At 39.9% G+C, this 27,768-nt stretch overlaps 1 protein-coding gene across 3 annotated transcripts; it reads left to right on the forward strand.

The window, feature by feature from the left end:
• The first annotated feature begins 587 nt into the window (after positions 1 to 587).
• On the forward strand, positions 588 to 27,530 carry setd1a (SET domain containing 1A, histone lysine methyltransferase). 3 transcript variants are annotated; one of them, XM_084128226.1, is made up of 21 exons: positions 588 to 606; positions 1,575 to 1,719; positions 1,946 to 2,044; positions 2,175 to 2,445; positions 4,114 to 4,238; positions 7,393 to 7,646; positions 7,740 to 9,438; positions 10,178 to 11,170; positions 11,257 to 11,427; positions 13,077 to 13,161; positions 13,393 to 13,553; positions 14,772 to 14,811; positions 14,982 to 15,186; positions 15,274 to 15,326; positions 15,664 to 16,997; positions 19,542 to 19,932; positions 20,159 to 20,337; positions 20,590 to 20,700; positions 22,518 to 22,637; positions 22,788 to 22,925; positions 25,667 to 27,530. In XM_084128226.1, the coding sequence occupies exons 2-21, from the start codon at positions 1,582 to 1,584 to the stop codon at positions 25,838 to 25,840; spliced, it is 6,741 nt and encodes a 2,246-aa protein (XP_083984352.1). In that variant the 5' UTR covers positions 588 to 606; positions 1,575 to 1,581; the 3' UTR covers positions 25,841 to 27,530. The 3 variants fall into 3 exon arrangements, with proteins under 3 accessions (XP_083984352.1, XP_083984354.1, XP_083984353.1); XM_084128228.1 differs by having other exon boundaries at positions 15,667 to 16,997; XM_084128227.1 differs by lacking the exon at positions 588 to 606 and adding an exon at positions 867 to 895.
• Positions 27,531 to 27,768: the final 238 nt, after the last annotated feature.

The following is a 27,768-nucleotide window of genomic DNA, read 5'->3' on the forward strand; positions in this document are numbered from 1 at the left end:
TTGTTTGTGCGATTTAAGAATTCTTTAGGAATATAAGATACGTTGTGATTATTTAAATAATTATCATTAATTATTTAATTAATGTATATTATTTTGCCGTTCATTTGTCTCGAAAAACCTCAGTTTTAGTATTTGTGAGGACATTATTTCTGTTCATAGCTCATAATTTATCATCTGCTCCCAACTTCTAAATATGTCGGTTTAACTATTTATCAAAGTAAACATTGTTATGAACTTGTGCGATTGTCTTACACCATGTAAAGCAGAACCCTTTAAGTGCACGCAGAGCCACGCAGCTGTATCAAGTTCGTACCTCGATGACGTAAAATGAAACGAAAAAGCAGATTCGCCACAAAGAAGTTACGCTGACAACGGTCAGAATTATTTTGAGGTGATCGAAGAAAAGTAAAAGCAGAAAATAGCTTCATGTTATTGTATATTACAGGTTTACTTTGCATGAAAACATATAGTCACAATATATTTTAACATAATTGAATAAATAATGTATAGCAAAGCCACATAGTCGTGAATTATGTGGAAAGTACGAGTGCCAATGCAACGGCTAAATATTTCTAGTGACTGATGGCGAGCAGGCGAGGCTCTCAGGTTAGTTACGCGATGGCCGCTTACTGTATTATGTTATTCTTTTATAGTACATTTAATTTTCTGGCGGAATTTAAAGAATTTTGTCGCATCGATATTGCACCGGAATACAAGCGACACCGTTTTACATCAGATTTAGGGCGCACACATCAAAACGGAGCTAGATTTTAACTAAGGATTGTCTGTTTTTCCCCGTCCGATACAGGCCTAGCTGTAGCGAGCTAGCGGTTGTCGGAGCGGGCAAACCTCCTCAAGACGCGCTCTCCGTTGTGTGAGTGTTTTGGGACACCGTGTAAGAATAATTCATTTTGGTATCGGAAATTTGTGTCGATTCGTTTGCTATAAGTAATTGGCATTTGCCCTGACACATAATTTTTAAGTTGAACTTTAGCTTGCTCGCGCTGTGAGCAGCTAGCAGCTTCAGTGTTTATTATGTTAGCTTGTTGTTGTTGCTAGTCGATATGTCAGATAATGCATTTTACATTATAACCGCACTGCTTCTTGCTTATTACTGTGTAATAGGCAGCAGTAAGTCGTATTTATATTTCCTACACTTTAATATATGATAAATGTGACATTTTAACTCGTATATAAGGGATGTCAGATCAGCTTGTCAGGTTGAAAACAAAATATTAGAGAATGTCATAATAAAGAGGTGACAATGAATTATAGCTCCCTAAATAGAGGCCTCTTTGTGTTTGTTTTTTTAAAGAAAGTAAAAACTTTTCATGTGCAACTGTATAATATGTTGCTTTTTTCCATTGTTTGCTGTTATTGTTCTAATGATTACACTGTCAAGTCTTCAAGATGAAAGTGTTAATGGCTGTTCTGCATGTGGACACGGTCAGATTGGTTGCCTGGTGAAGTAAATGAGCCTTAAGTGAAAAGCTCTTCTCGCTGCGACTTCAACATGAGTCATTGAGTGATGTGAGCATCTGCACAACATCTCAGTCTCCTCTCTGTCTCTGCAGTGATAGCATGGATCCGGACAGCGGGGCGGACACTCAGCGAACTCTCAGTCTGCAATGGAAGAGCTATAAGCTTGTACAAGACCCTGCTCTCCGACGGGTTGCTCAGAAAATCTACAGATATGATGGGATTCACTTTAGTGTACCGGTATGGACATGCATATGTACTTCTAACCAAAAGAAAACAGAGCAAGGAGTCAGCCTATAATTCTCTCTTTTAACTGGCTTGTTCATTAAAAAATAAAATGTGTATATATATATATATATATATATATATATATATATATATATATATATAAATATATATAAATATATTTACATTTTGTGTATGGATATTTGATTATGTAAAGATTGTGTGTTCTGCCTATTTTTAGGATTCAGGATTCCCACCTGTGGGGGACTTGCGTGATCCAAGACCCCGCAGAATCTGGTCTAGACACACTGAGCTGTCGCTGCCAGTGCCCAAATTTAAGGTATGCTTTTCTTTTTAACATTTCAATGTATCGTGCTTCTTTTCTGGTGAGCTCTTTGTTCTTGTTTGTTGTCTTTTTTTTGTATTCTGCATGCTAACACATTTATTAATTTCCCTTTTTTTTGTCATAGTTGGATGAGTATTACGTAGGCCCTATACCACTTAAGGAAGTGACATTTGCAAGGTTGAATGATAACATCAAGGAGCCGTTCCTGGCGGAGATGTGCGCCAAGTTTGGTGAGGTTGAGGAAATGGAGATTCTGTTTCATCCCAAGACCCGGAAGCACTTGGGCTTGGCCCGCGTCCTCTTCACCAGCACTAGAGGGGCCAAAGACACTGTCAAACACCTGCACAACACTTCTGTCATGGGAAACATTGTCCATGTCCAGCTGGATATCAAAGGTGCGTCTCTCTCTTTAAATTATTGTCTTTGATCATTAATATTCTGTAAGTACTTTCTATATATGCTACCGTTCAACAGTTTGAGGTCAGTAAGATTTACTTGTTTTGTTTCGAATTAAATTAATACTTTTATTTAGCAAAAAATACAATCAATTGATTAGAAGTGACAGTTAAGCCATTTATAATGTTACAAAAGATTTTTTTAATAAATGCTGTTCTTTTGAACTTTATATGAATCCCGGTTTCCACGAAAATGTTAAGCAGCATGACTGTTTTCAGCATTTATAATAATAATAGTTTTTTGAGCATCAAATCAGCACATTTCAATGATTTCTGAATGATCATGTGACACTGAAGAGTAATGATGCTGAAAAGTCAGCTTTTCCATCACAGGAATAAATAATATTTTTAAATATATTAGAATAGAAAATCATTCTTTTAAATTAATTATATTTTACAGTATTTTTGTTTTAGTTTTGGACGGTTGTATATATCGTCTGCTTACTAAAATGTAGAAGAAATGACTGGCTTATTACATTGTGGTTACCAGGTTTCAGTTTGTTTGAATCGAGTCTTTGAAAATTCTTATCTTAGAAGAAAATAGTCTATTTGCAAAAATAATTGACAAGCATTAATATTGTATAAAATATACAAGTTTGAGCTGAATTAGAAGTGTCTATTTAGATGTTGAGTAAATTTGAAAAACATTGATAGTAAAACAATGTGTTGTGTCTCTTGCCAGTATTGATTCAAAATATATTGGTTATCAGGGGATATAAAAAAAATATTTTTACTTATTGGTATCGATCAATATTGGATATTTAATTCTGCATACTCATTTCCCCCCTTTTTACATTTAGATTACCTTTTCTGTCATCTAATGCTCACTTAAAATTAGGGCTGCTCCCTAATAGTCGACTAAACGTTAGTCAATGAGAAGAGGCTTGGTAGACTCAATTTTAATTAGTCGGGTAGTCGAAGAAAAAACTCCAAGGATTTGGCGAAGTCATGCAGTGACAGATCGTTAACACGGCTGGTCCATGCGGTAATATGTCGGGCAGAAAATCCAAAGTGTGGGAACATTTCGACGGTAAAGAATGACCACAAAAAGGTGACATGTGACCTCAAACTTATCATTTAAAATATGTATGTAGTAGCCTAATGTTCGCCACTTTACATGGCTGCTTGCTCTAATGTTAACGATAACCTAGTTAAATCTGCGCTAATATTAGGCCATATCCATGTGTTCATGCGGAGTGTGGAAGCTAAATTATTACCCCGTTTACTGCACGAAATTTCTAACTTAGCTTCCACATCCTCTCCATCGGAGTGCATTTTCTCAAAGGCCGGCTACATTGTGAGCAAGTCACGGAGCTCACTCATCCCCGACAACTTGGACAAACTCGTGCTCCTTTCTAAAGCTGTTGTTTATATTATGTTACTTATTTTGTTTGCGTTCTGATCTCAGAGAAGAATTTATTTGTAGCATTTAAAATGTTTGATTTTAGTTTTATTTATTGTACAAGTATTTACATAAAATTGTAGTGTGTGCATTCCTGTTTGCATAGAAATGTCAAAACACATTTTAGAATAATGCTTGTTTATATCCTTCCATCTCGTCATTTCATGAAAATATGAAACTTTCAAATTGTGTGCATGTTTTTCTAGGCCAACAGAGGATGAAGTACTATGACTTGATAGTGAGTGGCTCATACACCCCTCAGACAGTGCCGACTGGAGGCAAAGCTCTCACAGAGAAATTTCAGCCCCCAGCCCCAACACAGCCGGATACGGTGAGTACACAAACAAATCTTAGCTCAGCTACACTGGAAAGAATGCTTTGCTTTCCCATAAGTGATGCCACTGTGTGCGGTTACCAGCCAAAATTTCTTGGAGTCCTTGAAGCGCAGTGGCCTTCATTGGATTGAAGTTGGCTTGTAGTTTATTCTACACATTACAGTCACTCAAATACCCATGCCTGTGTTATTATCATGGTCATGGGTGAACCACAAAATGTGTGAAAGACAAAGAGCTATCGGGCCTCTTACAGTGCATTCTTGAGAGTTTCCAAATACAGTGCAGAGGAAAACGGTTTCTGCAGAAGATAGGAAAGATCGCTTCTTCGGTGTATTTGAAAACGGTTGTGCTACTTAATATTTCTGTGGAACCTGTGATTCATTTTTTCCAGGATTCTTTGTATAGAAAATTCAAAAGAACAGCATTTATTTTAAATAAAAATCTTTTGTAACATTATAAATGTCTTTTGTCACTTTTGATCACATTTGCTCAGTAACGTAAGTGAAAAGTAAAACACTACAAACAATTGCAGTCTGAAATATCATTTTGAGATTGATTAATAGTGTTTTTAAAGAATTTTGACTTTTGTTTGTGTTAAATGACAGTGAATATCATAAATGTAAAAATCACATATGGACAATATCAACCAATACATTTAACAATAACCGATAATATGCATCACTAATTTTTATTTCAAACTCCTGCTGAGTTCAAGTCTAGTAATGGTTTGCGTCTTTTTCACCTCAATGTACGCAGTCTGGTAAACAAAATAGACTTAAGAAGAATATGGGCTGATTCAGCGAACTCTGACATTATTGTTTTATCGGAGACATGGTTAAATAAGTCAATTCCCAGTACTATGATACATATTGAGGGATATAATGTTTTTAGATCGGATCGAACAAAAAAAGGTGGTGGAGTTTCAGTTTATATTAAGTCTAAGCTAAACTGCACTTGTATATTATCCATCAGCAAACCAAACCGTTTTGAACTTTTAGCAATTAAATTACTTCTTTTTTTAAATGGTCCAGATATCATCGTTGTTGGATGTTATCGTCCCCCTTCGGCTTTAAGTGAAGCTATTACTTCACTTACGGACCTTCTCCATAACTGGACTAAATCAGAGCTGATTTTACTCAGGGATTTAAACTGGGATTGGTTTGGGACTCTCTTTGTTTGGATCAATTGATAAATTTACCCATCTGGTTAAATCATAAAGATCTAGTTAAATCCACGTTACTTGATGTTATTTTAGCTAATGCTCCTCATAGATTCTCTGCGGTTGGAGTTTTTTTGTAATGATGTTAATGATCACTGTGCAATAGTATGTGTAAGGAATTGCAGGATTCCAAAGAGTAAACCACGTTTTATCTTAAAACGACAATTTAAACATTTTAACAATCAAGCCTTTCTGCAAGATATTTCTAAAAGTGATTTATATGTTGTTTCACAGATACCCGATGTTGATATAGCATGGGAGTATTTTAAATGTACTTTTTTGACTATATGTGCCAAACATGCACCTTTTAAAAGGTTTAGAGTAAGAAGTAGAGATAATCCCTGGTTTAATGAGTCAGTATCTTCTTTATAAAAAATAGAGATGATGCATGGGCTAAAGCAAAGAAAACAAATAATAATATGGACTGGGTAAATTATAGGACAATAAGAAATAATTGTACAAAATTGGTAAAAAAATCTAAATGTGACTATTACATAAATATGATGAATGAAAATTTGAACAATCCGACTAATTTCTGGAAGTTGACCCAATCAATTTGTGGTAAAGCCTTACTTTTTAAAAATTGCTGCAGATCTTATAACAGAGCCCATCACTTTGATTTTAAATTTAAGTTTAAATTCAAATGTTATTCCCCGTGCATGGAAATCGGCTATGATTCTACCTTTGTTAATAGGTGGTGATCCATCTGAGATGAATAATTACCGTCCGATTTCAAGATTGTCGGTGATGGCAAAAGTATTTGAATCTTTTATAAATGATCAAGTAAAACAGTTTATAATGGAAGATAAAATTTTAAATGAATTTCAATCAGGCTTTAGATCAGGTCCCAGTACTATAACAGGAGCCATGCTGGTCACAAATGATATTATTAAATGTATGGATAGTAAACAGCATTGTGCAGTTTATTTGTAGATCTCTCCAAAGCGTTTGATTCTGTAGATCACAAACTACTGTTGCAGAGACTTAGTTGTGTGGGTTTTAGTGAAACAGTTCTAAATTGGTTTAATAATTACTTATCCGAAAGAACTCAGTGTGTCTCAGTTGAACATTTTATTTCAGCAGAAAAACAATTAAAAAAGGTGTCCCACAGGGTTCTGGTTTAGCACCAATTTTATTTTCTATTCATATCAATGGCATAGGTTGTGGGATACAACTCGGTTTCCTCTTTCGTTTAAAGAAATGTTTTCCTTTTGAAGCAAGAAAGATAATTATTCAAAGTTGTTTCCTCTCCGTATTAGATTACGGTGATGTGATTTATATGCATGCAAGTTCATCTTCTCTAAAAAAGTTAGATTGTGTATACCGTGCTGCCTTACGCTTTGTGACGAGTGCCTCTTCACGCACTCATCATTGTACCTTGTATGAATTGGTGGGTTGGACTTCTTTGTTTCAAAGGAGAAAAATACACATGTTGATTGCTAAGGCATTGTTAGGCAAATTACCAATTTATATCTGTCGTCTTTTACCTTATTACACCTGTAATTACAGCACTAGATCTAGTGCTAAATTGCTTTTAAAGGTTCCTAGAGTACGTTCAGAGCTTGGTAAAACCGCCTTCTCTTCCTATGCTCCCTGGTTATGGAATAATAATACTGGCAGAGTATAATAATGATAGAAACACTCCCCTCTCTTACTAAAAATCTCTTACTGAACAATTTAAAGGAAATGTGTGCATGTTTTGTTAAGTAGCTTTTGTTGTTATTTTATGAGTGCTGGATACAATTTTATGTAAGATTCTGATGTTGTATGTTTGTTGTTTATGTGAAACTTTTTGTGCTGCCAGGACTTCCTGGAAGAAGAGATTTTATATCTCAATGGGATTATCCTGGTAAAATAAAGGATAAATAAAAATAAAAAAAATGTTTTTTTATCCTCTCTAAATGCTGTTATTTCTTGTCTTCTTTTATTAGTCGTCTGATATCCGACGGAGGCTCTCCACAGACCAGACGGCAGCTCCTGCTGCTGCTGCGCCTCTCAACTCTGGCAGCACCACCCCCTGTTCTGTGGAAACTGGGTTTGGAGAACAGCGCCTAGATACCCCTCCATCCTCAATGGGGGGACCCTATACACCGGGTTCCTCTGCTTCTTCACAGGGTGGGGGCACCCCTTATACCCCTCGCTCTGGGACCCCTTTCTCCCAGGACTCAGGCTACTCTGTGGGCAGGTTGGTGCCTAATTTACATTTAAAAGGAATATTTCCTTGGTTAAGCTTCTTTAGCAAATTGAACAAAAACATCCCCTCTTTTTTTTCTTTCAGGCATGGTGGATATACCAGCACTCAGAGTTATCCCCAGCAGGATATGCTTCCATCTTCCTCCTGCTCCTCTTCAGCGGTCTCTTCATCATCAGGATTCAAGCCCCCTCGCTTTCATGATGACCTACATGCTCCACCTCCACAAGAACCCTCCGTGTTCCACAGGGGTCGGCCGGGATATCCTTCATCTGCACCTTTCAGACCTAATGAACCTCCCTATCCGTATCCCAATGTTGGAGGTTCAGGGATGCACATGCCGCTACATCCACCCATGCCGCCTCCAGGGCCTCAGTTTGAGCCATCTCCTCTGTCTGACAGAGAGAGAGACAGAGATAGGGGTCACAGGGACAGGGATCGAGAGAGAGACTCAGGAGGGCGCTATGGAGGCGGGATAAGCTCCCGTCGTTCCTCTTACCACTATCAACAGGATACTAACTCTTCGTCCACCTCTAAATCCTACCATTCGCACCACTCGCATCATCCCGACCGGCGAGAGGACAGAGACGGCAGGGGGTACCGACGGGACAGTTCAGGCTCCCGCTCAGGAGATCACGGAAGGCACCGCAACCACCATCACTCCCACAACCACCACAGCAGCAGTGGAGGTGGGTCGAGTCGGCGGAGGAGTAGCAGAGACCGTGAATGGGAGCGAGACAGAGAAGGAGACTATAACAGCTCTGATCCGCGTTACGGAGGCCACTCAAACTCCAGCCACAACTCATCCAACAGCCTCTCCCCTCCCTCTGCCACCTCCTCTTATGGAGGATACTCGTCATCTAAAGACCTGTCCCCCTACGACACACCCTCCTCCTCCCGGCTGGAACCCTCACCGGCCTTTCATCCTCAGCAAGGTGCTGGCGAGAGGGGTTTTGCAATGGGAGGTAGTATGGACAATGACTACCGTGCTCATTCTCACCACACACCCCTGGCGCCGCCGCCTCCACCTCCTCCCCTCCCGCCGGCCTCTGTCATCGCGGCCGCTGTGGCCGAAACCCTTGGCTCTCTTGATTTCGGCCAGGACAGTCCCATCCGAGAAGAACAGTGGACCAAACCTAAACGGCATCCCAGCACACCACCCCATCCGCCTCCGACCTCCTCGCCTCCCCACGCCTCCGTACCGTCGTCCTCCACCTCCCCGTCTTCAACCTCCCTGCCTCACCACCTCCCCTCTTCCACAGCATCCCTCTCTCCACCTCCTCCACAACGTGACTCCTCCCCGGAACCAGACTCCACTAATGAGAGCCTGCCGTTCATGCACCACAGCAGCAGCTTGGACTCACGTATTGAGATGTTGCTGAAGGAACAAAAGGCCAAGTTTTCCTTTCTTGCCTCAGATGATGAGGACGATGAGAAGGAGGACAAAGAGAGAGGAAAAACAGACGAGAACACAGATGGAGGGGGGAACAAACTCAGAGAGGAGAATGGAGAACGGCCTAGTCACAAGAGACAAGGAGAGACGGAGGGAGGCCAACAGAGGAGGAGAGGTGAGAAAGATGGACGTCGCAGCAGGAGCAAGAGGCAAGGTGGTGGAGTAAGTGAAGGCAGGAAAACTCCTCCAGAGGTGGCCTCCTCCACTCCTGCCATGCACGGTTTAGTGTCCGAGTCTCTTCAGGGCCAAATGCCGCCACCTCAGGAGGAGCACACAACCTCTGATACACACAGGGCTCCACATACCCCACCCACATACAATGGAGAGACACAGGTGAGTACCCCCAGTTACATTTGGATGGATTATGGATCTATGAGCTTCTTTTTTTTTGATAGCAGGAAAATATTGAGTCAGTACAATGAACTAAGAAACAGGTAGCATTGATTATATTGTGATGTGGATCTCAACTGGTTGAAGTTGCCCAACAATAAGTCGACGGGTTAAACCACAGCAGAAGTGTGGTTTACTAGCCGAACACTGGGCTAAATATTGTAGTAGCCTAGTCGTTTCATCTCCAGAGGCCAAAAAACTGTTTCGAGTTTTTTTACTTATTTTTCTTAGATTTGTCATACAGCCTTTGACAAATATGCAACAAATATGTTAAAAGGAAGCTCAGCCGTTCTTGTTTGAGTATCGTCGATATTTAAAAATATCTTCATTTGTGTTCCAAAGATGAACAAAAGTCTAATGGGTTTAGAATAACATGAACGTGAGTAAATAAAGAATTAAACATTTTGTTGAACTATCCTTTTATCTGTTGAAGCTGCTGACATTTTATTTTTATAACTATAGTAATTCTGACATGCTGTAAATGAACCAGTGAGCTAACAGAAGTGAAACTGACATGCTTTTGCTCTTTTTTTGTGCTCTCGTTATCTCTGGCATGTTCCTTTGCGCAGTGTCTGAGTATTATTTCTCAGTTTCGGTGCACCAATACATTTGATTCAAGTTTGAAAATGTCCTCCTCCCACACAGTGTTTAAACTGTAATCTTCACAATCTCTTCTCCTCAGCCTTCTCCTCACTCCTCTGGGGAGGATATGGAAATATCCGATGAAGATGACAATGCCATCACCACAGCGACACCCCACCCCGCTGCCTCTTCGTCCTCTTCACCAGCCACCTCCTCGCAATCTGCCCTCCCCTCACAAACTCCAGACCCCTCTGCAAGCCCCAATCCTGACACCAGCCAGCACTTCAGCGCCACCATGCCACCTCTGCCCATCCCGTCTTACCCTCCCCACCTCCCTCCCCCACCTCTGCCCGGCTTCTCCCTGCAGCCACCTCCGCCACCTGGCATACCTCCTCCGCTTCCTCACATGGAGCTGCACCCGGAGTACCCTCCTCCGCTGCCGCACCATATGTACGACTATGCCAGCTCCATGGAGCTCATGAGCCAGTATTGTGGTGGAGTGCCCATGTCATTCCAGATGCAGACGCACATGCTCAGTCGTCTCCACCAGATGCGAATGGCCTCCTCCAACAGCACTACGGCACCACCTGGAGAAGTCCCGCCTGCCTCTGAATATCCCCCGTCATATCACCTCCATTCAATTCCCCCTCCACATGTACATCCGCACCACCCATACATGGACCAAGATGGGAATGTTGCCTCCCACTACGACCAGGACCACCGCTACATCCCTCCTCACTTACCGTACGCCTACCCGGACCCTCACGCCGCCCAGCTTCCGCATCATCATGCCATCCCTCCTCCCCACAGCCCCTGGCCTCCTCACTTACCACCCCAGCAGTTTCCTTCCCACTATCCTCCACCTGGCTTCGGCACAGTGCCTGGTGTGGATGGAGAGCTGTACGCAGCGGCAGGTGACCAGATGGCCATAATGGGCCACAACCCCTGCGAGGCCGTAGTGCAGCAGGTACTGGCAGCTTTGATTGAGGAGATGAAGAACATCATGCAGAGGGACCTGAACCGCAAGATGGTGGAGAACGTCGCCTTTGGCACCTTTGATGAGTGGTGGGACCGCAAGGAAAGAAAAGCTAAGGTAACATCAGAGAGTTTTCTTCACATTTGTTTTGAATGACCTACATTGTTCTTCAACCATGCCCCCTCTTGCTCTCGTCTGCACAGCCATTCCAGACAGCCATGCGGGGAGTTGCGGTGGTGCGCGAGGAAGACAAGAAGGATGAGAAGACCAGCAACCGACCTCGAGAGCCACTTATGTCTCTGGTAGACTGGGCCAAGAGTGGAGGCATGGAGGGTTTCTCCTTGCGGGGAGCCTTGCGCTTGCCTTCTTTTAAGGTGCCTGACTTTACCACCTCTTAAACATCTAAAAATTAAATTGCCTTTCCACTGTCTCTTATATTCGCATACATCTGATATTCATTGAATTTCACTCCCTAGTCCCTAGTGGCCGTTAAATGGAACTTTCAAATTGGTCTTGAACCAGTCCTTACCCCTTATATAATCACCATGTTAAAATGAATGAATATATTATCCACACAAAACAAATTACCTCCAATACATGTTAAAGAAAAACATTGTAGGTTTTCTAGGGCTAATTTACGTAAATTATTATTCATAATCGTCCATTTGACAGAAATAGTGCAGACATATACTAATAATTCTCTCCTCATGGTCATAGTTTTGATTCAAATACAACTCACATGGTTGCATACAGTCTGTAAAAGGACAAATGTTTAATAAAATCAACCGAAGCTCAAATCGGATCCATATTTGCAAACAACAGAGAACATTATTTTATAGGTAGGCTGACAAAAACAAAAAATTCTTGTTGGGTTATTTTAAGTAATACCAAAAACATTTGAAAATGTCACATTTATTTCCTGATACCGATTCAGCTGCCAATATCCAGTTAAGTCTGACATCACCACGGTCCAAATGCTTTATCAATCACAAAAGCAAATGACAAATAATACTAGTATATACTAGGGGTGTAACAATATATGTTGTAACAATATATCGCAATACAAAAATGCATCAAAATGTATCATGGATAATGACAATATATATTGTGTATAATTAACCCAAAATGAAAATTGCTGTGTGAGGAAAAAAAAAAAAAAGTTTACAGAGTTTTAGTGTCGGTACTACATTAAACTACTATATATGATGTTGAAAAAAATTTATAATAATGCAATGGGGGAATATTTGTGGGTCCTTATGTTACCAATAAAAAGTGGCCTACATTATTTTAAATATATCTAGTCAGTGACAGAGTGCAAACATATTTGTCTAAAATGATTCTGTATTTTCAGCTTCAGAATCATAAATATTTTTATTCTGGTGTCACAATTGTCCTGTGCATTGGGATACCAGCACCAAGTCTAAGCCTATTCATTTCCACCCACAATGTAAAATCAAATTTAGCATTTTAATCAACAGTTGTATCCAATAACTCGCTCTCTGCAGCCTGCTCACCTTCCTCTTCATCTTCCTAACTTTTTTATGTCTTGAAGTATCGCAATAATATTGTATTGTGAGTTCAGTATTGTGATATGTATCGGATCGTGACATGAGGGTATTGTTACACCGCTAATACATACTGATCAAAAAATCATAATCTTAGCCTTTATATCCATAGCAAAATCTCTGTTGGCTAGTCAGTGATTAATCTTTTCTGAATTGTTAAAATATTGGTGTCCGGGACGCTGTGAGCCCAGAGACTGTAGTGTACACCCTGAGTTTTTAAAATCTTAGCTTAAAGGTATGCTATAAATGAATAGTACTCAAAAACGTCTGTTGAGACGGAGTAGTGGAACAGACCACTTGGACCAGGAAACAACAATCAATACATCCTGCCTGACTGAAGCAGATACTTAACCATACTTAAAATTGAATGGTTTTAACAAGGCAGGCACACTTCATTACCTTGATTTGAAAATAATCCTATATAAAATGATGTTACTAACAAGGAATGTGTTCTTCAGGTTAAGAGGAAGGAGCCTCAGGAGCTTGTCGAGGGTGATGAGCTGAAGGTCAGGCCTTCCACTCCAGCCGATGAGGAAGATGAAGGTATGGTCCTCATGCTGTTTTAGAGCTTGCATAACTCACAGAAATTCTCTTTTTGACGTTTACGATATTATACTTTTATAACCTCTCTCTCTCTATGTGTGTGTGTATATATATATATATATATATATATATATATATATATATATATATATATATATATATATATATATATATATATATATATATATATACTTCCTTTCTATGTACTATCTTTCTCTCTCTCTCTTTCAGACTCCTATCAGGGGAAATCTGCAGACACTGCTACAGGAAGAACAGAGGAGAGGCGTGTGGCAGACAGAGGAGCAGCCAGGAGGAGGAGCAGAGCCAAGGCGCGTAAGCCATACGACCTAGACAGCGAGGGAGAAGAAACGTCAGATGGTTCCTCTGAGAAGGTTGGTTTGTATGTCATTAAATCTGTCCTTTTTGTGTGTAGTAGTGGACACAGGCTGGTTTAGAGCGTTCCATTACTTCATTACAACTTGAGCATTATGCAAAGAATGCCACTCACATGGCCTGCACCAGAGAATTGCAGAGGCTCATTATGTTTTTAAAATGCATGCTTTTAGCCAAGCACACAGCAGTTGTTGTTGGTTAAAAGTTGGCAAGTCTCCTCTTCACTTGAGCTGGGTTCTGCGAACGTCTCACAGAGCTCATGTGCTCTGTCAATTTACTGACTTCTGATCTCCTGGTGAATCATTCTAAATCAGTGTTATTTTAATATAATTAAAATATTATTGTAGTATTTTTATTATTATTTTTGAATTAGCTTTATTTAGAAAATTTTCAGGTTTCATTTTAATTTTAGTTTTAGTAGTGTTATGTGCTTTTTGTATTTTTTTGTTAGTTTTATATATTTCTATTTAGCTTCAGTTTTAGTTTTTACTAAACTTATTTTTTTAGTTAGTTTCCAGGGCAACATTTCCATTTTTTAAGTTTTTTGTCTAATTTATATTTTATTTTCAGATTTATACTTTTTTTTTAATAGTTTTAATTAACCATAACAAATCTGTTCTAAATTGAATTGAACCAACGTATCTGAACAACCTTATAAATTGAGAAATTCATATTTTATGTAAAAAACAAATTGAATATCATAATGGTAATATTTTGATCTGTTCTAATAATTTTAATGCAGAAATACATAACATACATTACAATTAGATTAATCTCTTTAGATAGTTTAGATAGATTAAGTAGATATTTGAATACCTAACTGTTCTTGACTGACAGATCAATATTTATTTACTGTATATATTTATGAAAGAGAGTATCATGTCTTCAGTATTTGATGTGAATTATTTTTTTCTCCCATATAGTGTCACTATACATTGTGGGATGCCCATGAAGGCAAAAAAGGCTATCTAGGTCAATAGTTATTTAGCTTTTTACTGAGAGCATTGCCATTGTAAACCTTTGGTTTTAAAAATGAAAGAATTTCTCCCTTTTTTGCAGAATATATTCTGTTCTACTTGTTTGTTTTTTCATTAAATAATGGCTAGATGGCAGCATTTCTTCTTTTCTTCAAGTGCTGTGGAGGAATTTCAATCGGATGAGTTCAGACATGGTATTGTCATTATTGTGACTGGTGACTCCTCATGTTTTATGTTTAGGAGGAGGATGAAGACAGTGACAAAGTGGATGAGTCAGAAGGTATGAAGCCGCCTGGTTTTTCTTTCATACTGTGCTCATTCATTTTGGCTCTTGTTGCTATGTGCACATTATCACAACAATTTTAGGCTTTTATATGTATATCTGATCATATCTTGTAGAGCAATGTTTTTTGATTTCCAACTATTTTCTCTATTGCTCATGTTTCTCAGATGAAGCCTTTAGTGCAGACAGTGATGATGAGAGCGTTTCTTCCTCTTCTTCTGAGAGCTCATCATCATCCTCCTCGGCATCGTCTTCCTCCTCTGATGAGGAAGATGAAGAGGAAGGTGAGCAGGCTGCAGAGAGCGAATCATTGGATACAATGGACGAGTCTACAATGGACAGTGTAGCTATGGACAAAGAAAAGGGTGAAAGGTATGTCCCTCTGTGAGAACCGTTGCAATGAAGAGTGTCGTGTCGGTGGACCGATAAGTTGACATGACTCATGTCTGTTTTTTACAGGGACAAAGCCAGCATTGACCAATCATCAGTTACTGCTGCGGAGGTCAAACTTGGTCAGTTAAAGATCACTTTGTTTTTTAGGGAATTAAAGTTATAGAATAAATTATGTCAGCATTTATTCATCCTCATGTCATTCCATATCTGTATGACTTTCTTCTGCTGAACACAAAAGATGTTTTGAACAAGGATGGAAAAAGTTAACAACATTATTGTTCAAGTCAATACAGGTTTGGAACGACATGAGAGTGAGTAAAGTATGATAGAATTAAAAACAGTTTGGTGCACTATCCCTTTAATGAGCAAATGTATAATAGTTTGAAACTCCTGATTTTTATTTTCAAAAATATAAAGTTTTGTGTTCACTTTATTATTTCTTTCTTTAACTACCAGAAGAAGAGAAAACGCCTACAGCTGTGCCTTCATCTCCATATCCCCGGCCTTCTTCCCCTATCCTCCTCCTACCCCCACTCAAGAAACGGCGCAAGACAGTTTCTTTCTCAATGGAAGAAAGTGAGGTCAAGCCCCCCATTCTGTCATCTTCTGCTCCCTCTCCATCTCCCACTCCTGTCTCACAAGCTTCAGACATTCCTACTTCCACTTCTCCCGGAAGCACACCCACAGCAGCTGCTCCACCCGTCGCCTCCAAACCCACCCCAATGCTCCTTCCATTTGCTTCTCGTCCCAGCGAAAGTAATGCCCTGACTTCCCCTGCTTCCCCTTCCGCTGTTCTTACTGTCCCTCCACCAGTGCGTTCCCTGCGGCCTGATGAGCCCAAAAGGAGTCCAGGTACCCCTCCATCTCCACAAACTCCCACTGCCAAAAACTCCTCTAAACGTGGCAAAGACTCCCCTAGAACACCCCCTGTGCCCGTCTGTCTCACGGTCCAGAACCTCCCGCTGGACCATGCCTCCTTGGTCAAAATGGCCTATGAGGACCCCGTCCCTGTTCCAACCACACAAAAGGGTCGCATACGCGGCCGCCCTCGGACACTCAGCCAATCAGTTTCTGGCCCTCATCTGCATCCCGCTGTGGAGGAGGAGGATGAAGAGGAGCTGGAGCAGCGGCTGAAACTCAGGGAGCAGCTGGGAGTGTCCAGCCTGCTGCAGCTGGCCTCTGCCCCTAAGCCTGACCTGTCTGTGCTGGCCGATGTGGCGCTGAAGATGGACCCGGAGGCAGATATCGACTCAGAAGAAACTGAGACCTCAGATGAGGCAGAGGAGCACAAGCTGGAGGAGGAAGAGGGCGACTTCTTTGCCCCACACCCACGTCAACCACTCCTGGATCCAGAGGGTCTGTTTGTCCTGCAGGAGCACAACTATTCTAAAACTCTTGCGCCTCCACACCTCACATCTCCACAAAAGAGGACGAAACAGGACCCCACCGTCCTGCTTCCTGCAGACCTCAACCAGCACGGTGTTCAGGAAGCACCCGAAGAGGTCATTGGGGAAGCTCTTGCCGCCAGGGGAGAAGCTCCGGAGCTGTACGAGGATCTTTCCGGTTTGGGCCTGCTGTGCGAAGCCAGGGACGCGGCTGAGAAACAGACCAAGAGTCTCGGCCCACCATACAAGAGGAAAGGATCAATTAGCAAAGAGATGGAGATTGAAGAGAGGGGGAAAGCGAAGAGCAAGAAGAGAAGTAGGAAGGACAAAGAAAATGAGGAACTCCAGATCTCTAAGAAACAGAAGGAGAAACAGATTAAGAAACAGAGGAAGCGGAAGTTAGAGGTTTGTGATTATGTTTGGTTCTCATTACAGAACTTGAGTGAGAATTAACATTTAAACATCAGTTACTGTAATTGTCGTGTGAGGATTGTGCTAGACACATTAAAACCTTTCCAGCTACAAACTACTACTATATATACAACCTCTTTATATATTATGGATGTGTGCAACCCTCGTTAATTTCATTAACGTTTAAATGGGATTTTGCAACCGTTCAGTCGACTAGTCTAACCCTGCCCCCAGAGACAGTCTGTATATGCTATCCATTTGAAATAGACTTATTTATCTATGCACAGACAGATCCCATACTGAATGCCACTAAAAATAGGTCAGATACATGTGATGTGCTTGCCTTGTATATCATTGTATGTTAAACTTAAACTCTTAAGCAACGTTAGCAGTTACATATATGTTTATTCAAATCAACTGAATCAATAGGCAGGACCAATAAGTTCAAACCTAATAGCATATTATAAATAGATTTCCTCAAAGAAATGTTAGTCCACATAAGTCAGCACGTTAAGGTATTGTTATTTGTTACCACGGCAACCAGGTTTGAACACCTCTCGGGTGTGAAAAGTATGTACACATGACGGGCGTCAAAATCGCAAGAAAAGCTTGACGTGTAAATGACTAGTACCTCTAAGGCAGGGATGGGCAACTTCGGTCCTGGAGGGCCACTGTCCTACAGAGTTTAGCTTCAACCCTAATCAAACACACCTGAACAAGCTAATCAAGGTCCTCAGGATTACTAGAAAATTACAGGCAGGTGATTTTTTCAGGGTTAAGCTAAACTCTGTAGGACAGTGGCCCTCCAGGACCGAAGTTGCCCATCCCTGCTCTAAGGCCTCGTTTACACTGTCAGTGAAATTTGACCCAATTCCGATTTTTTGCTCATGTGACACAGATCGGATGTGTTCTATGACAGTGTAAACAGGAACAAAACGCCTCAGGCCTCATTCATATGTGGAAATAAATCCGATATGTGCCAATGTGACTGTCATGTAAACAGGCAGATCGGATTTTCTGAGGCATTAGGCAACGTCTCCGCAGTTTAATGACGAGAGAAACCCCGACGCGCTTCTGCCAAGGGATGAAACGTGTTGTCGTAGGAGAGGAATGTGGACAAACATTGACACAACATATCAAAGGTTGGCTTGCTCATCCTAAAATTTTTGACCCACTGCTCCTCGTTAAAGCCAATATTTAAACAGAATATGCTCTTGCCAGTCCTGAGATCTCTCACACACAATAACTGAAGCATATGCGCACGCTGCTATGGTGGCACTTCGTCCTCCTCCGCCTCAAAATCATGGTGATGTTTGGCGAACTTTGCTTATATCGCAGAGCTAGTATCAAGCATATTTCACGTTCGTCCATCTGTGCAAGAGAATTTAACCCTTTAAGTATGCGCAATGTTTCAGATAGTATGGCAAGTGTAAACACATGAATCGGATATGGGTCACATTTGAAAGAACGTGTAAACGGACGGTCAAAAAAATCGGATAAAGGTAACAAATCAGAATTGGGCATCAAGACCTGCAGTGTAAACAAGGCCGGAGTCGACCTGCAGCAGCAGTATTTAGTCAACTAGTTTTGCACATCCCTATTATATGTAGCATATACTTTTTTACATTCAGTTTGTTTTAGTCGCATTGTATTGCATTAACAGCTGATACATCGAACTGAAACAATCAAACAGTTTTCAATAGGCCTGGATAAAATGTAGGTAATTCTTGCTGCGCAGTGAATGTTTATATGGTTGTCAAGGAATGGGATGCTATATATAATTTTGACTTTAATAAGATTTCCACAAAAAATAGGCAAGACCTCCATGATTCCTGTTCTTTCTGATGACAAAGCACTCGAATGAGACGAGCTCCTAAACACGACTTCCCGACTCGTAATAACAAGCTCTTTGCTGGGTTTAGCTACATCCAGCCTTCTGATAAATATTTACACCTGTTGCACCAACTAATACTACAACCAGGCGCAACTGTGCCCAGCATAAACTAGTGTAACCGCCCCCTGCAAATAGATGCTCCCATTGTTTTTGAGCCAGATAAATGCTGCTCTGATTGCGAAACAACAATAATAGTTTGATGTGCATGTATGTTTATGCACGTTTTGTTTGTTTGCTTGTGATGTAACTATTTCTTAATGGGTAACTTAACTAATTTTTAATTGAAATGGCTTGAAGCTTGAAAAGGTGCCTACTAGTTTCAACATTAGTCCTTGTATGAAGAACTTTGCAACATCTTGCGTAGTTTGCATACATATTTTCTAAATGTTCTACATCCTAGTTTAAAGGCACTTAGCTTTGTTAGGATGTAACTGTTACAATAATTTCACCATGTTTCAGGCTGTTGCGATATAACGGTTTGTCCTATAAACCCCCAGAATTTGAACTGCTTTCCACTGTTCTGCATTGTTGCATTGTTGGGTAATACTGATAAGTTTGCCAAATAGTGGCCGAATGTCCCCCATATTCTCCCCCTTTTGTGTGGATCTGTTTCCTAACATTTTCCTAACATACTCTGTTGTCAGGATTTCGAAGAAGATGTGGATGTGGAGCAGTTGGAGTCTGGTGAGCTTTCCAGCTCCAGCTCTGACTCGGGAGACTCTGAATTTGGTTTAGAGAGATCGCTGGAGTTTGAAAAGGAAGAGGTTAGAAAGAGCGAACGACTTTTTCTTCAGGAAGCCGGCTTGACCCCTTCGACTCAGCGGCGGCCCAAACACGTGCCCGTGGCAGATCCTATACTCCGTCCCTCTTACAAGAACCGCAGCGAGTTTGAGCAGATGACCATCCTATATGACATCTGGAACACTGGTCTGGACCAGGAAGATTTGAGACTCCTGAAGAGCACCTACGAAAAACTGCTGCAAGATGACCATGGCACCGACTGGCTCAATGACACACACTGGGTCCCTCATACCAATATCCTTACAGCTGCCTAAGAACAAAAATGTATAGTTTATACAAGCAAAGTCAGATGCTTTTATTGGCCATACAGCAGCCAACAGAATTAGCAGTACAACTATACCACATTTGAGTTTGCTAGAAGTGTAAATTCCTAGTAAAGGGAGTAAGGGAAAGGGGAACTCTGATACTGCCTTCTCAGTTGATTTTGCTCAAGTTTTGCCCCTTAACCTCTTGCCTGCACTCACCAACATCCCGAACCCCCGTCGGAAGAAGAAGACAGCAGATGGGCAGCTAAGAGAGCATGTCACTGGCTGTGCTCGCAGTGAAGGCTACTATGCCATCAGCCGCAAGGAAAAAGACGTCTACCTTGAGCTAGACCAGCCAGTGACTGTGCAGGAAGTTGGGGACTATGATACTGCAGTAGGTTCACTTTGTTTTAACAACTCAGATGTGTGTTGAACTTGTAATAAAGCCTTAATCATGTTTTTTTTAGGGGGTTTTGTTGTGTGAAGACATTTTAGATTTAAATGTATGTATTGTAGTTGTGCTAACGCAAATACACTTTTGACTAAATCACTAATTTCTTTGTTCAGCATGAGTATGGTAGACAGTTTGGGTCAGTAGCTTGTATCCATCTGACCAGCTTTCACTCACTCTCTCTGTCCGTCACAGGGCTCGAATCGTCTGCTGTCTGAAAGGCGCTCCGAGCAGCGGCGTCTCCTCAGTGCTATCGGCACTCAAGCAGTGATGGACTCAGACCTGCTGAAACTGAACCAGCTGAAGGTAAAGTTCTTTAGTTCGTTGACACGACCATGACCTTGATCATACTATCAACACTTTGATTACAATGACCTCGCCGCTCCTTCTATTCCAGAAACTCCCTTTAGTTTTTCAGTGCATAATTCATAGCATTCTATTAAATGTTTGACATACAGTAAGTGTAATGCGCGTATAATGGATGGCATCTAGCCGGGTAGGTTCACCGGGTAGGTCTGTTTGTACCCTTTGTAGAATAATTCATACCATCCAAACAGCTTTATAAAGTCTGCTGACTACTGTGCCGTTGACCCTGACGGGCTCCTTATCAGAGGTTTTGGCTGTTGTAATGCTCTGTAAGCTCTTTGACATCGAGTTCATGTGTTCAAAGTTAAAAGGTGTTCCTTTAAAAGCATTTCTTATCTTAGGACCTCCTGTATTGCATGTTCTTGAGGAAAGAGTTAATGAATGCGCTCTGTATGTTTTTGAAAGGGCGGACATTGTTGGTTTATTGTATAGCAGATATGGAGGTACTTCTCACAAAGGATCCTATGGGTCTTTGATGATGTTATTTTTCACTGGGAAGCAAGATTATAATCAACTAGCTGGATTTATGTGCTTTCTGTTGTAAAAAGCATTTCCCAGTCCATTTATCAAGTGGTTACTAGGAAAAAATGTCTATTTCTGGCCGCCTGTTTTGGAAAAAGTCTGTAGATTGATGTTTGGACAGATAGGAATGCTCTTGCCCAGAAATTTTACGTGGTAATTGTTCGGTCTGTCATCATTTAATCACCCTCATGTCATTCCTGTACAATCAGTCAGTAAGATGATTTTTTTCTAAAGAAATTAATACTTATTTTTAATGGGTCGTCCTTGCTTCAGGTTGCCGTTTCTGATTGGCTAAGAAATAGATAAACATAGTAATTTTCCACATGTATACAGATAGATTGAAGCATATCTCCATTACCATATCTCCTACACTTTAGTCTAACTGGAAAGCAAGGCTTTAACAAAGAGATGGTCGCTTAAACTATAGACTTCATTGACCCCTGTGACCATAGTTGTCAGAGTACCCTAGAAAAACAGATGTATGAATTGACACATGTTGAAGACCTTTCTCAAACAAAACATCTTTCCATATTTCATTTCTGGAAGCCGGGCTAAATGAGCAAGCACTGTTACTGCATTCATATCAAATACAGACATTAGAGAATACATGAAAAGAACATTTCTGTAATCACACTGGTAACTTCTATAACAAAGTAAAATCTCACAAGCCTAGAGAAGTCATTCAACTCATGTGATATTTAGAAGGAATAATATTGATTAATACATTGATTCCTATATATATATATATATATATATATATATAGCTTAAAATCAAGCAGCTTTACCATAATAAACATGAAAAACAGTGTCAGTGTCTCATTTCACTTGTAAATGTTCTTACGTAATTGCCGGGGACCAATGGTAATACAAAGGTGTTTACCAGCCGTAGCGAGCTTTTCTGGAAAGTTTGCTTTAACATGCAGTTTCAAACTCCCAAAACGAACTTCTAACAATCTTCAATTTTGGCTTGATTTTGTTCAAAATGTCATCACATCAGTTCATTCTTCGATTTCGAAGTATATCGGGGCCTTAAAAGATCTGCATGTGATTCAAAGTTCTGAGTAATACAGGCATCTGTCTTAATTAGAATATATATAACCAAAATATTTTCTTAATCGAGTTAACTCAATCTGTATATGGCTAAATCCTAGTTAATGTACATAAAATATTCTTGTGCCTGTAATCATAGTCTATCGTATCTTTACATCAAATTTATGATTGAATTCTGCTTGCAGTTCCGTAAGAAGAAGCTGAGGTTTGGCCGCAGCCGAATCCATGAATGGGGCTTGTTTGCCATGGAACCCATTGCTGCAGATGAGATGGTCATTGAATATGTGGGACAGAATATCAGACAGGTGAGCCTTCTAGCTGAAGTATAACTAACAGCTATGAATTGAAAATGAAAAATTATTTATACTAGGAAGTGAGTTTGGTTCTTCTTGAGGAATACGTGCTTGTTGAGGAATTGGTGTTAATAGATTATGTGTTTATTGCTTCAATTGTAGATGGTGGCTGATAATAGAGAGAAACGATATGCTCAGGAAGGCATCGGGAGCAGCTACTTATTCCGTGTCGACCATGACACTATCATTGATGCCACCAAGTGTGGCAACTTGGCTCGGTTTATTAACCACTGTTGCACGGTAAGTACCCTCCTAGTGACGCATACATATCCATATATCTCAAGTACCACATGACCTCTGATAAACATATTGCTGCCACTCCCAATGTGAATAGATACTTGTTTTTGGAGTACATTTAAATAGACCAACCATTAATATAGCATTAAATTGAAGAAGCTCTATAATAACCATGTTAACTAAGATTATGCAGGTTTCAATGCTAAGGATTATTTAAGGGCCAGTGGGTAAAATTTAGATACCAGCCTAACTAATATAGTTAAAACATTATTAAAGACAAGTGAACAATCAAAAATTAAATGAGAACAAATAAACAAATACAAACCGTAGCGCAAATAAATACAATAGACCAAAGATGCAAATGAAATAAACAGTGCTTTAAGTTTTTCAGGAAGGTAAACTTGGTAGTATTCAGATACAGATTATTTAGTCGAGCAGTGAGTGATTTTCACATCGTCTTTTGTTTTTTGATTAACATTAAGGACACAGGCAGCAGAGCAGTATTAGGCTGCTGTCACTTTAAGACCTAATGCACAGATCCAATATTGATGTGCATGTGTTTTCTTTCTCAACTGTTTACATTCACTTAAGACATAACCAACTGTGTTTACAAGAATGCTCAAGACTTGCATTTTGACAATTTTGTGTGTATTTGCTTGTTCAAGTGCAAGAAAAAGAACTCAATTCATTATTTTCACGGTTTCAGAGGTGGCTTTCTGCACACACGCTTCTGTTGTCTGCACAGAAAACTATCTGACAGCACACAAGTACGGAATTGAGTTCTTTTTCTCATTGTCATGTACTTGAATGGTTTAAAATCATTCGAGTGTTTAATTTGGCAAGACTTAAAGGTTCACTATGCAAGTTTTGGCACTCTTGCAAATAAAAAACAAAAATGCATGCATTTTGCAGAAGAACATTGTTTTGGTTGTTTCGGCCTTGCGTGACTGTGCGGATGAATATGGTTCTTTCTCATAACTAGCAAAAGAAAGGGAGATTATCCTACTCTGCATGAAACCTTCACTACTAGGCTTAAGAGAAATAACCAGCTTAGATGGAAAGGATCTTAAGCTGACTGGCTGAAGACGTTTCTGTAGCTTTACCCATTAATAGACATGGTACTGCCTTGAAAATAAATTCCAGCACAGCGCTGCAACAACCATAATGAAATGACCCTTCACAATAACTCTGTTAGAGAGCTACATATGACAATTTATGTGTTCAATTTAATACGTTACTCACTTGTTGAGTGATAAAAACACCATCTCCGTGCCGCTTCACGACATTTCATATCCTTCCGTTCTTTTCCGTTTTTGTTTTTTGTTTTGTTTTCTTTTAATTTGATTTAAAGTTTTAATATTATTTGCAATATTTCTCTTGTATTAATGCGTTGGACCCTTTATTAATGGTGCATTAAAATATTTTTAAAAAAATAATTGCCGTTCAGTTTTTCTTTTCCTATTTTTCAGGTGAGTATGAACTATAACATGTGAATGTGTGAATCACTGCACCCCTTTAAAGTAGTCAGACATGACATAGTTAATAAAATATGACCTATCAAGCTTTGTTGCATTCACGAATGAGCAGAGGGGCACTGCTGGGGAGGCTCCTACTGCGTGGAAATGAAACTGGTAGCATTTCTAAGGCCCATTGTAGCAATATATTTAAAGCCCCTCCTGTAAGAAACAATTGTTGAACTTTGTGTTATGTAACAATTGCCTTGGCAGAATAACCTGCCACATCATGCTACTTTCAGCTGACAATACTTTTTTTATTTTTTTATTTTTTTTACAATCCAATTAATTCACCCCACCAGCTTTACCCATTAATAGACATGGTACTGCCTTGAAAATAAATTCCAGCACAGCGCTGCAACAACCATAATGAAATGACCCTTCACAATAACTCTGTTAGAGAGCTACATATAAGCCAAGCCAATGTTGATTCTCGAAGGCTCCAGATTTAGCATGCTCCATGTCAATCTTTCTCGCCCGTTGTGACAACTAACCTATGTCACTCCCACACCATACATGCATCAAAGTTGCTGGAGCAACTTTTCTCTATTTACGGATATGACGAGACACGCACGGGCGAGTGACGTATTTATGCAATTTCCCACGAAAACCATCCTGACAGGTCTAAAATAGTCTAAAATTCTTATAATAGGCTTACCATAGTGAATGAGGGTAAGACAAAAACACGTTTTGAATGAAGGATTGACTCATTTAAATTAATTTTGAACAAAATAAAAGTTACATAGTGTAAGTGTACCTTTTAAAAACGCATACAAATGATAAACTTTTGTGCCAGTAATAATTCTGTTGACTGTCCCAAGTGTCTTTCACACCGTTATAAATGTTTACAGGTGGTCTTCCAGATTAGCAGATTTTTGTCCCCTATCTTATCTGTTGCCATGCAGTCACTGGATTTGCTTATTCATTGCTTGATAAGACTTGCTTAAAGTTGCATCTGGTCTTTACGTAGTCTGTAAAAGCCAATAAAAATGCATGTTTTTTTTCTTGCTCCATCTGTCAATGGAATTTGTGTTTGCACCATGGTGATCATCCCCTCCGGCAACCCAAAATGAGCTCATAGATTTTGTTTAACACATACCCCAAAGAGCTATGCAGTGGAACAAACTCTCAGAAACAGAACATTAAAAAAATGTCAAGATCTCCTGTGTGAAGGAACGTAATTCAAGAAACCCATATTTATCCATGATTTCATGTACTTCTCTCTCACAGCCCAACTGCTATGCCAAAGTGATTACCATTGAGTCCCAGAAGAAGATCGTCATATACTCCAAGCAGCCTATCGGTGTGAACGAGGAGATCACGTATGATTACAAGTTTCCCATTGAAGAGAACAAAATCCCATGTCTGTGCGGCACGGAGAACTGCAGAGGAACCCTCAACTAAAAGTTTCCCAGTCCTTCCCCAATACAAGACTTGCCAATCAGCTTTCCTGGCCCACAAGCTATTTTTCTCAGAGCGCACAAAAACATAGTTGGTGTGTGAAGGGAGAACGTTTGGTCAGACTCTTTAAAAAGCTTCTATACAGACACAGTGTCGAGATGTTTAGTCCAGGGTCATTGGGATCTCAGCACTGCCGCAACACCCTGAGTTCCATCTGTGAAGGTTGTTTTCTCTCCTGTCCCAGGCCCTTATCTAATTTCGTTCCTCCTGTTGCAGCTGTGTCTGGTGGTGTTGTTTTTACCAAGGTCTATGCTTTGAAATACCGCTATTAATCGGCTGCGCACACACACACACACACATATTCCGCTCACTTCTGCACAGCACATTACAGTGGCACCCTTAAAGTGCTGGGTCTTTTTTTTCAAGGGCAACTTTTGAAGACCTACCTAAAGACATGGATTTAAGACTTGTGTAATGCTGCACCCCTGTTGTGAGAGAGAGTATTAATTTTAGTTTATTTATTATCATCCCTTTTCTGATGCCTGTCCTTTCATGTCATTCATTTAGGTCAGATTATTTTAATATGAAGCTGTTTTGACGCACATTTCTTTTCAAAACTTCCTCTGAGCTGAACCGATCTTAATTCAAAATGTCCCCTTTTCCAGCATGACATGCTGGTATTCTATAACTTTAAAAATTATATAGTATTGTAAGTTACATTGTACATTGCTATTTTATTTTCATAAATGAGTTGTTACAACACCGTTATTATAGAGGTTAATATGTACCTCCCATCATTTTAAAACACCCCTTACATGAAGTCATAACCCCTTTCATCAATAGTTTTTAGCAATATAAGGACAGGACAGACGTGGTCGTCTTTTTGGTGTGCTGAGATAAACGCACATTGATATTTTAGCAGAAGGATGGAATTATTCATTGGATTTTCTTTTGCCATTGATATTTTAGTGGACCACTAAAAAATGAATGGGGTATATGTTTTGAGATAAAGCACTCTGCTTTGGGGCTAGTAACTCCTCTCTGCTAAGAAGAACATGCTTGCACAAATATGTATATATACACACACAGTGCGCATTTTCTAAGAGTTGAAAGATCAGAGTTTGCGTGTGCATATTTGAACACAAAATTGATGTCCTAAGTCCCCTGAAAGATGTGCAAAGAGTTGCTAAAACGGATGTCTGTTCCTCCTGTTCCTTCCTTTCCTATTACTGGTCATCTGTCTCTCTCTGCTCTGCCATAATTTGACGTGTTCACATTACTTATTTGCTTCTTCTCCCCCACCCACCCACTTTGTCCGAGGGCCTTGCCAGCACTCTGTTCCTTTGAGAGGAAGACCTGTAAAATATGTAGATTTATTGCAGTCTTTCAGTAAAAACTGATCCACTGAAGTGTAACCATAAAAAAAGGACAAAAAAGTTAAAAAGAATTACATGTAAATATTGTAGAGGTGTTTGTTTCTCGTAGAAACACACTGGTTCTAGTCTGTAAATATGTTCATCCTTTTCCTACTTCCCATTGCAAGAAAATAATTGTACATACCTATCATTCAGTTTTGTTTTTGTTTTTTTGTTTTAATTTGATTTAAAGTTTTAATATTATTTGCAATATTTCTCTTGTATTAATGCGTTGGACCCTTTATTAATGGTGCATTAAAATATTTTTTAAAAAATAATTGCCGTTCAGTTTTTCTTTTCCTATTTTTCAGGTGAGTATGATGAACTACAACATGTGAATGTGTGAATCACTGCACCCCTTTAAAGTAGTCAGACATGACATAGTTAATAAAATATGACCTATCAAGCTTTGTTGCATTCACGAATGAGCAGAGGGGCACTGCTGGGGAGGCTCCTACTGCGTGGAAATGAAACTGGTAGCATTTCTAAGGCCCATTGTAGCAATATATTTAAAGC

Source organism: Abramis brama, assembly GCF_963993115.1.
Source record: "Abramis brama genome assembly, chromosome: 1".
In the NCBI taxonomy this organism is placed as follows: domain Eukaryota; kingdom Metazoa; phylum Chordata; class Actinopteri; order Cypriniformes; family Leuciscidae; genus Abramis; species Abramis brama.